Source organism: Tamandua tetradactyla, chromosome 12, assembly GCF_023851605.1.
Source record: "Tamandua tetradactyla isolate mTamTet1 chromosome 12, mTamTet1.pri, whole genome shotgun sequence".
Classification (NCBI taxonomy): Eukaryota; Metazoa; Chordata; class Mammalia; order Pilosa; family Myrmecophagidae; genus Tamandua; species Tamandua tetradactyla.
Window position 1 is genome coordinate 99,760,905 of NC_135338.1, and position 16,111 is coordinate 99,777,015.

A 16,111-nucleotide genomic window follows, 5' to 3' on the forward strand; every position below is an offset into this window, starting at 1 on the left:
GGACAGGCTGCATCGCACCTGTGGAAAGGTGGGGCTTGCACAGCTGGCTTTGACAGTACGTGTTTCTGTGCTCTTGGCTGCCCCTGGAACCCAGCCTCCACACGTGGGGCAAGTCTCCTGGATGGTCAGTGCTATTGCTTTCCTCCAGCGGCTGCTCAGCCATAAACCCTTCTGTCCTCCCCAAGTCCAGGTGGACAGGTTCCCCTCACTGTTCTCTACAGGTATCTGGACTGGGCAACCTTGCCTGTGCCAAGATGGATGCCTTGGGACAAGAGGTTGGGGCAGCTCCCCCCCCCACACACCGAATCCTGCCTTCAGGAGGTTCATTTCTGCCTATGGACCATGTTGTACCCCCTTATGTCAACAGGGCTGAGGGCCCAGGGACCCTCCACCGCGCAGGCTCAGGGGCTCATCATACTTGAGGCAGCCATGCCCCAGCTCCTCAGGGGAGGGGGCTGTGCCGGTTTATAGCTGTGGTGGACCCCAGAAAAGCCATGTCCTTTAATCCTCGTTCAGTGTTGCTGGGTGGGACTTTTTATTGTTTCCATGGAGATGTGACCCACCCAATTGTGGGTGGTAACTTTTGATTAGACGGTTTCCATGGAGATGTGTCTCCACCCACTCAAGGTGGGGTTGCTTATGGGAGCCTGTTAAAAGAGAACCATTTTGGAAAAAGCTTTAGAGCCCACCCAGCCTTGGAGAGGAAGAAGGAAAACGGCCCGGGGAAACCTTAGGTGATGAGGAGAGAAAGCCAGCGGACGCCCGCGTGCTCCCTGCCGACAGAGGTGTTCCAGAGTGAGGTAACCTCTTGTTGGTGCCTTAATTTGGACATTTTCGCAGCCTTAGAACTGTAAACTTGCAATGTAATACATCCCCTTTTAAAAAGCCATTCCGTTCCTGGTGTGCCACATTCCGGCAGCCCATCAAACCAGGAGAGGGCCACCGCCCGGGCACTCTCCCTCCCGCGCACCCCCTCTGAGCCGGCCCCTCCCTCTGAGGGTCCTGCTGGCCCTCTCCTCTGACCCCGACCCCCCGCTGTAGGACCGGTCGGCCCCCGGACCTGCCCCCTGCTCGCGGTCCCGTCCCTGGGCCGGCGCCTCCTCTGCAGAGCCCGCAGGACCCAGACCCCAGGGAGGCCAGCGGAGACCCTGACCTTCAGGCCGCGCTGGAAGGTGGAGATGGACAGCAGGGCCAGGTCTTGCTGCTCCTCGGCGTAGCGCACCAGGTACACGTAGACGAGCTTCTTCACCTGGGGGGGACTCTCAGCAGGCCGCGGCCCCGCCCGGGCGTTTCCCGCAGCCCAGGGAGGTAGCCCGGGTCCCTCCGAGGGGGACGGCGGCCCCAGGCCCCTGCGCCCTCCACTCCGGTCCACTGCAGCTCAGGGACACGGGGACGGGGCGTTCTCCCGGCCCGGGGGCATTTCCGAGCAGCTCCGGCCCCAGGGCTGACCCCCCCCCCCCCCCCGCCGCTGGGGCGGCCTCCCGGGCGGCTCACCTCTATGTTCTTACAGGCCACGTTTTTGACCACGGCGGGGAACAGGTCGGAGGCGTTCTTCCCCCGAGCGATCATCTGGGGGGTCGGGAGAGGGGGGCCGGAGGCACAGCGCCCGTTAGGGGACGCCCAGGAGACCCACTGTCGGTGCCCAGGCCCTCCCCAAGGTCGTCCCGCCCTCACCGCCACGATCCTCTTCATGGCCTCCAGCTTGAGCGAGTCCTTGTTGGTGTCGAGCATCTCCTTCAGGTCGTCGTGCCTGGTGGGGGCACGGGGCCAGGTGAGGACACGGGGCCAGGTGAGGACACGGGGCCAGGTGAGGACGTGGGGGGCAGGTGAGGACACGGGGCCAGGTGAGGACACGGGGCCAGGTGAGGGCACGGGGCCAGGTGAGGACGTGGGGGCCAGGTGAGGACACGGGGCCAGGTGAGGACACAGGGCCAGGTGAGGACGTGGGGGGCAGGTGAGGACACGGGGCCAGGTGAGGACGTGGGGGCCAGGTGAGGACGTGGGGGCCAGGTGAGGACACGGGGCCAGGTGAGGACGTGGGGGGCAGGTGAGGACATGGGGGGCAGGTGAGGACACGGGGCCAGGTGAGGACACGGGGCCAGATGAGGACACAAGGGCCAGGTGAGGACGTGGGGGCCAGGTGAGGACGTGGGGGGCAGGTGAGGACATGGGGCCAGGTGAGGACATGGGGCCAGGTGAGGACACAAGGGCCAGGTGAGGACGTGGGGGACAGGTGAGGACATGGGGGGCAGGTGGGGATACGTGGGCCAGGTGAGGACGTGGGGGGCAGGTGAGGATGTGGGGGGCAGGTGGGGACACGGGGGCCAGGTGAGGACACAAGGGCCAGGGAGAGTCATCAAGAGGGTCCATGCAGGAAGAAGGGACAAGATACAGGGCAGGACAAGGCAGGATCCCAACCAGAGGGAGAAGGGAGCCAGTGGGAAGGGCGTGAAGTACACAGCAGGGGACGTGGGTGGGAGAAGCATGGGGTTCACCGGGACACAGAGCCAGGAGAGGAGAGAAGGGGTGCAGAGGGAGGAGGTATGGACCCCAGAAAAACACGTTCTTAAATGCAATCCATTCCTGGGGCGTGAGCCCGTTATAAGTAGGCCACCTCAACTAAGGAGTGGCCCCCTCAGCCAGGGTGGGTCTCAGCCCCAGCAATGGGGTTCTGTAGAAGAGAATGAAATTCAGACAGAGAAGAGAAAGTCACGGGAGCAAAAGGCCCAAATGCAGCGGAACCGGCAGAGAAGGAGAGGCCGGGAGAGGTTGCCCCGTGCTTTGCCACGTGACAAGCTCAGGCGCGAAGACCACCAGCAGCCAGCCCCGGAATGCGTGGTCTTCGGGGAGAAAGCGTCGCCTCCGGGATGCCTCGATTTCGACTTTTTCCAAGGCTCAAAACTGTGATCAAGTAAATGCCCATGTCTGACCCAACCCATGTCATGATACTTGAGTAAGCATCCAAGGCAGGTAATCGGACCCCACCCAGGAAACTCAGCCAGTGGGTTGCTGAGAAGAGCCTGGAGCCAGTGGAAGGAGAGGGCACCTCAGCAGGAGCAGGCTGCCCGGCCCTCGTCTGACCACAGGCCAAGCTGCCTCCAAGCACTGATGGAGCCCAGAGGCTCCCAGTGAAGCCCACACAACATTCCCTGTCATTTACGGCAGTTATAAAACCTCCTAGGGGAAATAAAAGGAGATTTGAAAAAAATGGCCCCTTGCACTTGCTGAGGGGAAGAAAGCAGCACCCAAATCAACACACAGATCCCACCCCATTCCACAGAAATTTCCCTAGGGCATTTTGTCATTAAGTGACAGGAAAATTCATCTGGAAAAGAGTTAGTTGGAAAAAACTCCAAAGAATATTTTGGGAAAAAGAGGACACTGACAGACAAATCACCCTACTTACCTACCAGACTTCAAAACCCTAAACGTGACAGTTATAAATGCTGCATGTCACCAGGTTAAAAATAGAAAGTCAAATGTCAGAGGGGGACTTTCATGAATGGTTCCAAGTTGAATGTCAGGAACAAATGGAGAAAGAACTTAAATAAACGCTCCCTGGCCAACTGCTGTGCAGTAAATAATTTAGCTTATATACATACCTCACCCCAAAATAAATTCCACATCTGCTTAATAGTTAAACTGTCTTTAAATGTGGAATAGGAAGGAGAAATTTTTATTTTGGAAGGTCATAAAATTATCAGTGACAAGACGGATAGGTATAATGTTTTTTTTTTTTTAACATTGGTACAATAAAAATTAAAAGGAAAAAGGACAAAAGGAGATTCTGGGAAGATGGCAGACTAGGGGGCCCTGGAGTCAATCCTTCCACCAAAACAACTTTTGAACTGGCAGGAAGTGTCTAAATTGTTAGGAGTGCCTGTCATTGATAGCAGGAAGTAATTTTGTTTGGCAACTTTTACTGTGCTATTTTTTTAATTCTGTATTTTAAAGTGAAAAAAAAACAACTATTCAACTACTTTGAAACTCTGGATTCTGGAGGAACACTCTGAAGCATCAAGGAAGAGCTGGAGAAAGAGGCTGGAAAACTGAGATAAAGATCCGTGAATTTCACCCTCTTTGCAGGGCTTCCATCCCCCAAACATAAGGCAGGTGTGCTGATTTGAATCTGGTGTGTGCCCCAGAAAAGACCATGTTCTTTTAATTCACTCCTGTGGGGGCAGATCCTTTTACCCACAATTGTAGGCTATTTCAACTGAGATGTGACCCCACCTTATTCAGTATTCCTTTACTGGAGTCTTTTGTGAATAGGATAAAAGACAGTAAAAGCCCAGAGAGCTTAGAGAGAAACACTCTGGGAGAAACAAGCAAGGTCCTGCGGGAGCTGAGAGAGAAAGCCATTGAAGAAACCAGAACCCAGGAGAGTGGCCATGGACCTCCCCATGTGACAGAGGACCCTCAGATGCTGGCAGCCTTTCCTCAGAGAAGGCATCTTCCTCTTGATGTCTTAATTTGGACATTTTCATAGCCTCAGAACTGTACATTTGTAAACTAAAAAATCTCCATTGAAAAAGCCAACCCATTTCTGGTATGTTGCATTCCAGCAGCTTCAGCAAACTGCAACAGCGGGCACTACTGCAACAGCGGGCACTACTGCAACAGTGGGCACTACTGCAACAGCGGGCACTACTGCAACAGCGGGCACTACTGCATGTGCCAAAGGATCCAACTCCCCTATTAAAAGGCAGTGACTGGAAAAATTCTCCAGAATAGGCCACATACTGGGGCACAAAATAGGTCTTAAATGTCAAAAGTCTGAAGTTATACAAAGCACATTCTCTGATCATAATGAGATGAAGCTAGAAATCAATAACAAACAGAGAACCAGAAATACACAAATATACAGAGAGTAAACAACAAGCTCTTAAACTACCAGAAGGCCAAAGATGATCGAGTGGGATTTACTCCAGGTATGCAAGGGTGGGTCAACCCAAGAGAATCAATTAATGTAATACACCACAGTAATGAATCAAAAGGGGTAAACCACGTGGTTATCTCAAGTGATGCAGAAAAGGCATTTGATAAAATTCGGCATGCTTTCATGATAAAAACACTTCAAAAGGTAGCAATTGAAGGAAACTTCCTCAACATGATAAAGTACATATTTGAAAAGCCCACAGATCACATCACCTCAATAGTGAGAGACCGAAAGCTTTCTCTCTTAAGATCTGGAACAAGACAAGGATGCCCATTGTCACCACTGCCATTCAACATTGTATCAGCAGTTGTAGCTGAAGCAATTAGGCAAGAAAAAGAAATAAAAGTTATACAAATTAGAAAAGAAGAAGTCAAATTATTGCTATTCACAGATTATATGATCCTATATAGAGAAAAGTCCCAAAGGACACTATTAGAACTAATAAGTGAATAAATATATGGAGGTCAGTTGGGTTACTATACACCAGTACTGAACAATCTGCAAAGGAAATCAAGAAAGCAATTCAATTTACAACAGCATCTAAAAGAATAAAATACCTAGGAATAAGTTTAACCAAAGAGGTGAAAGACTTGTACGCAAAAACACATTGCTTAAAGAAATTAAAGGAACCTAAATAAATGGAAAGGCATCCCATGTTCACATTTGGGAAGACTTAATATTGTTAAGACATCAATACTGCCTAAAGTAATCTTCAAATTCAATGCAATCCCTATCAAAATTCCAGCAGCCTTTTTTGCAGAAGTGGAAAAGTTGACCCTCAAATTCATATGGAATTTCAAGGGGCCTTAGTTACACAACCAAGAAAACCTAGAAAAAGAGGAACAGAGTTGGAGGACCCACATGCTCTCATTTCAGAATGTGCCACAAAGCTGCGGTAGTTAAAACAGTGTGGTGTGGCATAAGGATGACATGTAGACAAATGGAATAGAACTGAGAGTCTAGAAATATATTTACACACCTATGGCCAACTGATTTCCAACAAGCTTGCCAAGTCGATTCAATGGGGAAAGAATAGTTTCTTCAACAAATTGTTGTTGAGAAAACTGGAAATCCACATGCAAAAGAATGAGGTTGGACTCCTACCTCTCAGTTATACAAAAATTAATTTAATGACCTAAATTTTTATAAAAGCTAAAATTACAAAGCTTGTATAAAAAAAATAGGGCAATATTTTCAGGACCTTGTAGCAGGCAATGGATTTTTAGATTTTATACCCAAAACACAAGCAACAAAAGAAAAAACAGATAAGATGGACTTCATCAAAATTAAAATCTTTCTGATGGAATGCTAGTCCATGACAAACTCTGGGATCTGTCCTGTAACTACTTGTTGAAGAGTGCTTTGAAAACTATTGCTTTTTCTTTTTTTGCTTTATATATATGTTATATTAGAAAATAAAAAAGTTTTAAAAAATTAAAATCTTTTGCGCAAAGTACATGATCCAGAAACAGAATGGGAGAAACTATTTGGAAGCCAAACGTTTGATAAGGTTTTTATATCCAGAATATATAGAAATGTATCTGGCCCCTCACAGCTCAACAACAGAAAGTAAAACAACACAATTAAGATAACGGGCCAAGGGGCGCTGGCGTCTGTCGTCAGGCACGCCTGAGGCACCGCCGCTGTCGCCGCTGCTGCTGTGGGGAAAAGGCCGAGCCGTCCCTTCGGGCCTGGCCACCTGGCTGACCACCTCATCTGGGTCGACCGCAAGGAGCCAGGGTCAGGAGAAGGCCTCGGGGCAATAATCCAGAGCTCTCCCTTGTGAGCCTGGACGGTGCACCTTTCCCGCAGGGAACCGAACCGTGTTGGCAGCCCGCTGCGGGCAGCTGTCGGCACAGAGGAGGCAGCTGTGTTCTCTGCGGTGCTTGCGGCGGGTGCCAGCTCAGGTGACACCACCGCTCACACCTAACCTTCTAAGGGGCAGAGGTCAACCTCCAGAGGCTGTGAACAGCCAACCAGATGGGTAGAAGCACCTTTCCCAAAGCTCCAGAACAGTTAGAGGGCGGCAGGGACAGGGTGAGAGCCTTGTCAGGAGTGGCGACATCAGAGTGGCAGGGTCTCCTGGCCTCTGAGCTCTCTCCAACCCCACCCCTGCTGGGCGGTGCCGGCTCACACTCCAAGTTCTACTGGGAGCAGAGTAGGCTTTATGCATGTGCTGTGAGCCTGTCTGTCTGTCTGTTGGTGGCCCGAGGGACATCCCAGAACTTGTCCTGCATGTCAAGGCAGTCCACAGACTTCTCCTAAGCAACGCGGTGGGAGGGCAGTCTAGTCGTGGCTGCTTGGAGCAGGGCGCTACAGATACAGCCGTGCCTGGCATAGGTGGACACTCCTAGAGAACAGGAGACACATCTGTGTAAATGGGTGAATTCCTCAGGCCACGTGCACATGCCCAAGTTCAGACGCACGCTCAGATGGGACGAGGGCAGCCCTACATTTTGGCTGCAGTGATTCCCATACAGCCCAGTGGGTGCCTAAACCCTGAAAGAGAACACTTGTACAAGTCAATCTACAGAGACTGGGAAAGGTGTTTTCTATTTTTCCTTCCTCTTTTTTGTTAGCTCCTGGCATTCAAGGAAAACTCAGTCATAACACTAGCTGTATAGAAGCTTAAGGAACAGACATCTCAAAGTCTAAATTCCAGTGATAACATGTTGAAATATCAAAATGCAAGGTTTCAACAAAATATTTCAAAACATACAAAGAAAGAAGAAGTGATGGCTTGGCAAGGGAAAATATTAAAGCAGTAGAAATCATCAATGAGGAGGGCCAGACCTGGAAGATACCAGAAATGAGACTTTTAAAAAATGGCCCTAAATATGCTCAAAGAGCTAAAGGAAAACAGACAAAGAACTAAAAAAAAATCAAGAAAATGATAGATGGACACAAAGAGAATATTAATAAAGAGATGGAATTTATGAAAGGAAACCAAACAGAGCTGAAACCTACAGTAATAAATTGTAAATTCCCTGGAGGGGACGACAGCATAGAGGAACTGGCCAAAGAAAGAATCTGCAAACTTGCAGCTAAGGCAACTGGACTCATCCAGTCTGAGGAACACAAAAGAGAAGGAAAGAAGAAAACTGAACAGAACCTGAGGAACTGTGGGATAGCATCAAGTCTACCAACATACATATCGTGTGAGTCACCAAAGGGAAAGAAAAAGGCAGAGAGAATTCTTCCCAAATTTAATGAAAGACATGAATATATACTCAATGAACTTCAAACAGCATAAAACCAAATTGACCCACATTGCAACATAGTATAATCAAAGTGTCAAATGCCAAAGATAAAGAGAGAATGCTGAAACCTGCAAGTAAGAAAGATTGTGTCACATATGGGGGGCCTCCATAAGATTAAATGCTGATTTCTCATTGGAAATGAGAAATTTCCATGGAGACAAGACACCAGTGGAATGACATTTAAAGTGCTAAGGGCAAAGAATTGCTAATGAAGAATTCTATACCCAGCAAAACTGTCTTTCAAAAAAATGAGAGAGAGAATAAGACATTCCCAGATAAGCGAAAACTGAGGGAGTTCATTGCTACTAGACTGGCCCTACAAGAGATGCTAAAGGGAGTTCTCCAGGTTGAAAAGAAAGGACAATAGTCAACAGAGCAAAGCTACGTGAAGAAATGGAGATCTCAAGTAAGAGTAATGACACAGATAAATATAAATGCCAGTACTATTGTATTTTTGGTTTGTAACTCCACTTTTTAGTTCCTACAGGATCTAAGAGGTAATGCATAAAATGTAATGATTAATGTAATGTAATCAGTGGTTCTGGACTCATGATATATAAAGATGTAATTTGTGGAAAGAACTACATAAAGGTGGGGTACAGAGGGTTATAGGGTCACAGCTTTGTATACCATTGAAGTTAGGTTGATACCTAAGAAAATGGGAGTATTATATATTTAGTATGTTCAGTTTAAGCCCAGGGTAATTACAAAGAAAATATTGGAGAATATACAAGCTCATAGAGACAGAAATTAGAATACAAGCTGCTGGGGGTGGGTGAAACAGGTAATGGGGATTTAATGGATAATGGTTATAGGGTTTTTGTTTGGAAAGATGGAGACGTTTTAGTAATAGAAGTAATGGTGAGGGTACTACAGCTTTGTAAATATAGTAAAACCACTGTATGGGATGCTTGGGAGTGGCTGAGATGGGAAAGTTCATGCTGCATATCGGTTCCCACAATTAAAAAAGAGAATGAGCAGCTAACAGGCAATGACAGTTAAATGTGACACATGCTCCAGAATGGGGCCTATTAAAGGAGGAGAAAAGGCTCAAAAACAAATGATCAGGGCATATGAAAAATTGGAATATAGCCTGTAAACATTGTCATTGTTAAAGTTCTTGAACTTGACAGCTCCATTTAAGGTAGTTAGATAAGTGATATATTTGTTCTTAGAAAATGTGCATGACAGTATTAAGTGTTCAATCTACTCTTAATTTTCAGAAAATGGATTGATAAATAGATGCATAGATAATTGAATAGAAAGACATTTGTATTAATAGCAGGTGGACAGATAAACTGAACTGGCAAATGTTGCAAAATGTTAAAATTGGTGGAACCTTGATATCTGGGGGACAGGGTATGTTGGCATTCTCTGAATAGGGTTTTTACTCTTTTTGTAATTTCCTGCAAGTTTGAAAGTATTTCAAAGTAAGTTTAAAATACAAAATCAATAAATATATCAAATTCCTACCTGCCTTAAAAAAAATAATGGGCCAAAGGATGTGAATAGACAATTCTCCAAAGATATTCAAATGGTCAATAAGTATATGAAAAGATGCCCAACATCATGAGCCATTAGGGAAATGCAAGTTTAAACTACAACGAGATACCACTTCACACTCACTAGAGGGCCACTATAAAAAACCTGGAAATAATAAGTGTGGTAAGGCTGCGGAGACGTGGGACCCCTCAGACATTGTGGGTGGCAGTGTGAGATGGTGCAGTCACTGTGGAGAACAGTTAGGTGGCTCCCCTGAAAACTAGACATAAAATTACAGTATCACCTGGCAATTCCACTCCTCGATAAACACTCAAAAAAGTTGAAAGCAGGGACCCAAACGGATATTTGTTCACAATAGTGAAAAGGTGGGGGCAATGCAAATGTCCATCAGTAGATGAGCAGGAGACAAAATGCGGTCCATCCATACAACGGAATAACATTCCATCACAAGAAGTGAAGTGTGTGCATGCTACAACATGGGCGGACCTTGAACACATGTTAAGTGAAATCAGTGGGACACAACAGGACAAATGTATGCTCTCTCTCGTATGAAATACTTAGAATAAGAGAATTCGCAGAGGCACAGAGCAGAAGAGGAGTTATCAGATAGAGGGGGAAGGGAACTGAGAGTTATTGCTAACTGGGCATGAGTTTTCGTTTGGGATGATGAAGAGTCTAGAAATAGAATAATGATGAAAGTTACACAATATTGTCAATGTACTAAATGTCAAAGAATTGTCCACTTAAAATGGTCAAAATTTTTTTGTGTTATGTATACTTGACCACAATTAAAGAAAATTAGTTATAAAAAAGAAAAAAATAATGCAACAAAGCAGAAAATATTTGCAGTGTGGTAGATAAAAGTTTAATATTCAAGGTAGATAAAGAACTGAAATAAATGGATAAGGCCTGTATCTGGCACCCACTGTCAGGGCGGGCACTGGCTGCTGAGCTGGGCGCCCCGCTGGCAGAGGGCATGGCTGGCCTCCCTTGGCCAGGCTCTGTCGTGCAGTGACCACCCTGCCCAGCCATGCCTGTGGGTCCCGGGGCTGCGGTCAGGGAGGTGATGGAGGATGGTGAACACACCCAGGGGAGATGTGTCCATGAGCAGTGGATGGGGCGTGGGATAAACGGGACCCGCATGTTGCCAGGACGATTCTCAATGGGGCGAGCAGCACCGAGTGAGGACGCGCGCACCATCGCCACACTCTGGGAACAAGACCCCCAAGTCTGTGTACACCTTTGACCAGGGCACAGGGACCCAGCCTCGGGAAGCACTGCCAACATCAAAAAGCTGTGTGCAAGGTTAGCCACAGCCGTGAAATATTTAAAAACGACAGAAAGTCAGAAATTGAGGTTGGCAGCATCAGGAGAAGGAAGCCATTTGCACGGTAGTTTGAAGCTGTTGTGCGCCCCAGAAAATATGCTCTTAAATTTCATCCATTCCTGCGGGTGTAGGTGGATCTTTTGGTTAGGTTATTGCAACTGAGATGTGCCCCACCTCACTCAAGGTGGCTCTCAATCCTCAGACTGGAGTCCTTTAAAGGCGGATAAGACACAAAGAGATGAAATTAGGAGAACCTCACACACACACACACACACACACAAAAGCCCTGGAGAAACTACGAGAGGGCCTACAGACAGGCAGCCACTGCAGTCAGAAGCTGACAGCATCGAGACCCAGGAGCAAAGGACCAGCAGACATGGCCAGGGGCCTTCCCAGGTGACAGAGCTGTCCCAGGTGCTGGCAGCTTGTCTTCAGAGTCCAGGTATCACCCTGTTGATGCCTTGAGTTGGACATTTTCATGGCCTGTTTTAGTTTGCTAAAACTGCCAGAATGCACCACACCACAGATGGATCCGCTTTTAACAAGGGGCTTATTTAGTTAAAAATGTATAGTTCTTCAGAGGAAAGGCAGCTGGGTTTCATCTGAGGTTCTCTGTCACATGGGAAGACACACGGCAACATCTGCTGGCTTCTCTCCTGGCTTCTGGGTTCCAGTGGCTTCCCCAGAAAGCGATTCCTTTCTGCTTCTCCAGACGTCTGGGCTGCACCGTGAGTGCTGAGCTGAGGTAGGCTGAGCTGCTGAGCGCTCTTCTGACCTCCCTCTTTTAAGCCTCCAGCTACTTAAATTAGACCGCACTCATTGCAGAAGGCATGCCCCTCAGCCCACTGCAGATGGGATCAGCCACAGATGAATTTCACGTACTGATTATTTAAGGCCACAGCAACAGAACAACTGACACTGAACCTACCACACAGCCTACAGACTGTGAGTTGGAAGCTAATCTGTCCCCACGGTAAAGTCCAGTCCATTTCCATCATGGTGCATTTTGACAGCTTTAGCAACGAAACACCACGATATCAGTCCTGGAGCAGTGAAGGTGCCAGGGACAGAGCACACGACGTGCATGCGGAAGGAGCTGATGGTTCGAGGATTTCAAAACGCATCTTTCTTGAAAAGCATTTTGATGGGAAGTGAAGTAGAAAGAACACAGAGGCCTTGCCAGCCAATGGGGTGGAGATCCCAGCCCAGCAGTGTGGATAGAAAACTGCCTGACCTGAGGGGGTGCTCCCCAGACCAGAGGGCACCTCCCACCCCTCGGGCCTGGCGGGGCCAGAGGCAACCCTGTCCCTCTGACGGATGCAGACCATCTGCCCCCCACGGGGCAGGCTCGGGACGGCCAGGTGCAGACAGAGGCATGGGCCATTCAGGGGCTTGGGCAGCAGCAAGTGGGTGGGACCCCACCCGGTGCACACACACAGCTCCGCCTCCCTAGGACCCCCGGGGCACACCCCGCAGACCTTCACACACCCAACACCCCTGCAAAAGGAATGTACCACCAACATACAGCCCCCAACACAACCCACAGCCACAGTCACACCCCAGGCACAGCCACCTGCCTATGGACACACCTGCACCCTTACCCTACAGACATGCAGCCCCTGCAGCCACACCCTACAGCCACACACCCCCTACAGCCACACCCCCTACAGCCACACACCTTACAGCCACACCCCTACAGCCACACACACCCTACAGCCACACACACCTACAGCCACACACACCCTACAGCCATATACCCTACAGAAACACACACCCTACAGCCACAGCTACAAGCATCAGACACACTCACCTTATAGCCACACACACCCTACAGACACACACATCCTACAGCCACACACCCCTTGCAGACACACACCTACAGCCATACACTATAGACGCACACACCCTACAGACACACCTAGACACACATGCACACACTCTCACACATCCTCAGACACCCCACCCCAACACATCTCCTTGACAAATACAGCACAGTCACACCACACACACCACCACACAGACACCTTTTTGACACACCTGGGCACTCCACTCTCACTCAGCTAAGGGCCAGTGGCCTCCTATTTGAACTTCTCTACGACAGACTCAGGCTTCTCAGCTCAAACCCAGGCAGCCTCAGGGCCCCTGAGGGTCAGCTGGCCGTCCCCACAAGGCCCCGTGCCCTCTTGTGTCACCGCCGTGGCTTTTCACAGTGCTTCGTGGGGAGTGGCTGGTTTTCCAGTTGCTTTAGTTCTGGGTGGTTCTTAAGCACACGGCCTTATGCCCAGATAGCGTCACCACACCCACAAATGCCACAGGCTGCTGTCAAAACGCACACACCCTGGCAGGCACTGGGGTCCCATTCCAGGCACGAGGCTCCAGCCCAAGCACAGGAGGATGGAGGGAGAGGACGACCGCTGGCTAAAGGTGACAGAGCATGGCCAGGAGGGACTGTCCGACTGAGACACTCCTTAGCCCACGAACTCAGACAGCAGCACCCTCCTGGGTGGGCCACAGGTCCCCCATCCTGGACCCCAACAGCTCAGAGTCTTGAGAGGAAGAGGAAGAGGAAGGGAGAGCTGCCTAGCAACACCCGAAGGCCATGAAACATTAAACTCCCAGTCAGATCCCTTATATAGCACTGTGACCTGCCCTGGCCCAGCGGAAGGACCTGCCCGGGGGGCCGCTGGAGCCAGCCAGGGGCTCAGCATGACTGAGGCCAGCCCGCTCGGCATCCCTGGGCTGCATCGCCCTCTGTCCCCTCAGCACCCATGTTCCAGCCCACTCACGGGAAGAGCTGGCCGAACCCTCTGTGCTTTATCCTGCCCTCCGTGCTCCCCCACCCCCGTCCAGGGCTGGGGCCAGGGAAGGATCAAGGTGGGACCTCAGTCCTCAGACACCTTCCCATCCTCCTCCCCAGAGCCTCCAGGGAGCCACGTGCCTCACCCCCACCTGCCCCAGAGCCCCAAATCCGTGAGCCCCATGCACACTTGCCCCCCCCTCCGTGCCCTGTGCCCTCCCCTCCCCGAGCCCCAGCCTGGGCCCTAATTGCCAGCCCAGCCCTCCTCCACCCGAGGGGGTGCACTTGAAGAAGTCCAAGCTGAGGGTGGCAGCTGCCCATCACTGCCTCCCCAGCCGTCGGGGTGGGCGCCCTGGGGGTCCCCCGTACCGCAGCGGCTGGCTCAGGCCCTGGCCAAACTCTGGGCAGGGACCTTCCTGGGGTGCCTCTGGGGTTGTGTCTTCCTCCGGGGCCTTCAGACACCGCAGCTCCTCCGGCTGCAGGGCCTGGTACCAGGGCGGAGTTCCCCCTTCAGGGGCCAGCACGGGGCTGGTGGCCTCCTGGTCGGCCCCACGGGAGCCCTGGGTCCCGGGGAGCTGCAGGAAGCGCTGCATGGGGCCACAGCTTCTGCCCAGGACTGGGGCTGAGCTGACCGGGGCTGAGCTGACCCGCGGCAGGCACCAAAGGCCGGCCCCAGCGACTCAGACACCGGACACGGCGAGGGGGAGCTCTGGTTTCCAGGGCTCGGCTCAGAGGCAAGGCCCCCTGGGGGCGGGGGAGGGCGGGAACAGGGCACGCCCAGTCCAGCCAGTCAGGCCTGTGGCTCCTACCGCCTCACAGCCTCCTTTCGTCACCCATGCCCTAGTCGGGCACCCTGCGTGTCCCACGTCACCTCCCCGCGGTGTCCACCGTCCTCTTGGGAGCCTTCTAAAAAGCGGATCCGATGCCAGCACCTTCAAACTGCTGGAAGCCGCCCCCCCAACCCCGAGTTCCCCGCCCCCCCCCCCAGCAACCTGCCCCTCCGCCCCACCCTCCAGGGAGTGCGGTGGCTGTGATCTTACAGCCCTTGGGCCCACCGAACCCGGCCCACCCGCGGGCAGAGCCCCTCCTGCCTGAATGTTCCCCACCCCCCCTCCCCCACCCCCACCCCGCTGACCAGCACCAGGCCCAGCCCCCCTGGACGCTCGGTGTCCCCACCACACAGTTATCATGGCTTCCTGTTGTGCGTCCCCCTAGAGAGGCGTAGGGCTGAGGCTGGCCACGCTCGCGGCTGAGGGTGCCCAGCGAGGGGCTCCGGCCACCCTTAGAAAATGTTTGGTTCAGAAATGAGGAAGAAGGAGAGTCCGGGGCGGGGGCGGGGTCAGGGTGGGGGTCTGAGGCCGGGGCCAAGGACGGTCGGCCTAGAGGGGCGACGTGCGGGCGCGCGTGGAGGAGGAGGAGGGCGGGTGGCGAGCTCCGGGTCCAGGGTGCCCCCCCCTCCCCCGACCCCCCGGCCAGCTCGCGCGCGCTGATCCCCCCCCCACGTTCCTGCAGAGCCCACGGGCCCGGGAACCTGTACTCCAACCCCACACAAAGAGGAAGCCCTGGGGGAGAGGGGTGCTCCTCCCAGAGGCACCCACCCCAGACCGCCCCCAGCCTCCGTGCACCCCCCATCTCCCGGACTCCAGGTCGGCCCCTCCGGGCAGGGATGCCGGCATCGGGGGGCGGGTCTCCCGTGGGGCGCGGGTCTCCCGTGGGGCGCGGGTTTCCTCGCCGGGTCGGGCCGGGTTGGGGCGGCGGGCGGGCCGCGGGCGCTGTCCATGGTGCCGGAGCGGAAGCGCCGGCCGGGCCCAGGCCCGGGTGGGCAGCGCCGGCCTCGTCCCCCGGGGCCCCCTCACCGCTTATAGTCGGAGGAGAAGATGCCGCCGCTCGCCGGGTCGTGGCCGTACTCGGGCTCGCCGGGGCCAGCGGAGCCGCCCTTGTCTTCGCTGTAGGCGGGCGCGGCCGACATGGATGCGGGGACCGGCTCCGCCGGGGCGAGGCTGCGCGGCCGGGGAGAGACGCGGGCCGGGCCGGGCCGGGCGAGGCGGTCAGCGGCGCGGGCTCGGCAGAGGCGCCTCGGGCTGCGCGGGCCGGGCCGGGGGCGGCGCGGGGCCTCGGGGCGCGCAGGGCGCCGGCGCGGCGGGGCGGGGCGGGCGCGCAGCCCGCGGCCCGAGGAAGCGCGGTCCCGGGAGGGCCCCTCCGCCGCCTCTTAAAGGGATGACGCTCCTCCTGGGCCCGGGCGGGTGGAGGCCCGGGTGGGCGTTCCGAGGGGGCTCCTCCGGGCG

At 52.7% G+C, this 16,111-nt stretch overlaps 1 protein-coding gene across 1 annotated transcript in view; it reads right to left on the bottom strand.

Moving 5' to 3' along the window:
• The window catches only part of AP3B2 (adaptor related protein complex 3 subunit beta 2), a 39,558-nt gene extending 23,763 nt beyond the window's left edge, over positions 1 to 15,795 (bottom strand). The window contains exons 1-4 of the mRNA XM_077124315.1: positions 15,683 to 15,795; positions 1,675 to 1,750; positions 1,495 to 1,569; positions 1,154 to 1,249 (exon numbers count right to left, since the gene is read on the bottom strand). Of these exons, the coding sequence (XP_076980430.1) occupies positions 1,154 to 1,249; positions 1,495 to 1,569; positions 1,675 to 1,750; positions 15,683 to 15,795 (360 nt within the window). The remainder of the gene's footprint in view (positions 1 to 1,153; positions 1,250 to 1,494; positions 1,570 to 1,674; positions 1,751 to 15,682) is intronic.
• Positions 15,796 to 16,111: the final 316 nt, after the last annotated feature.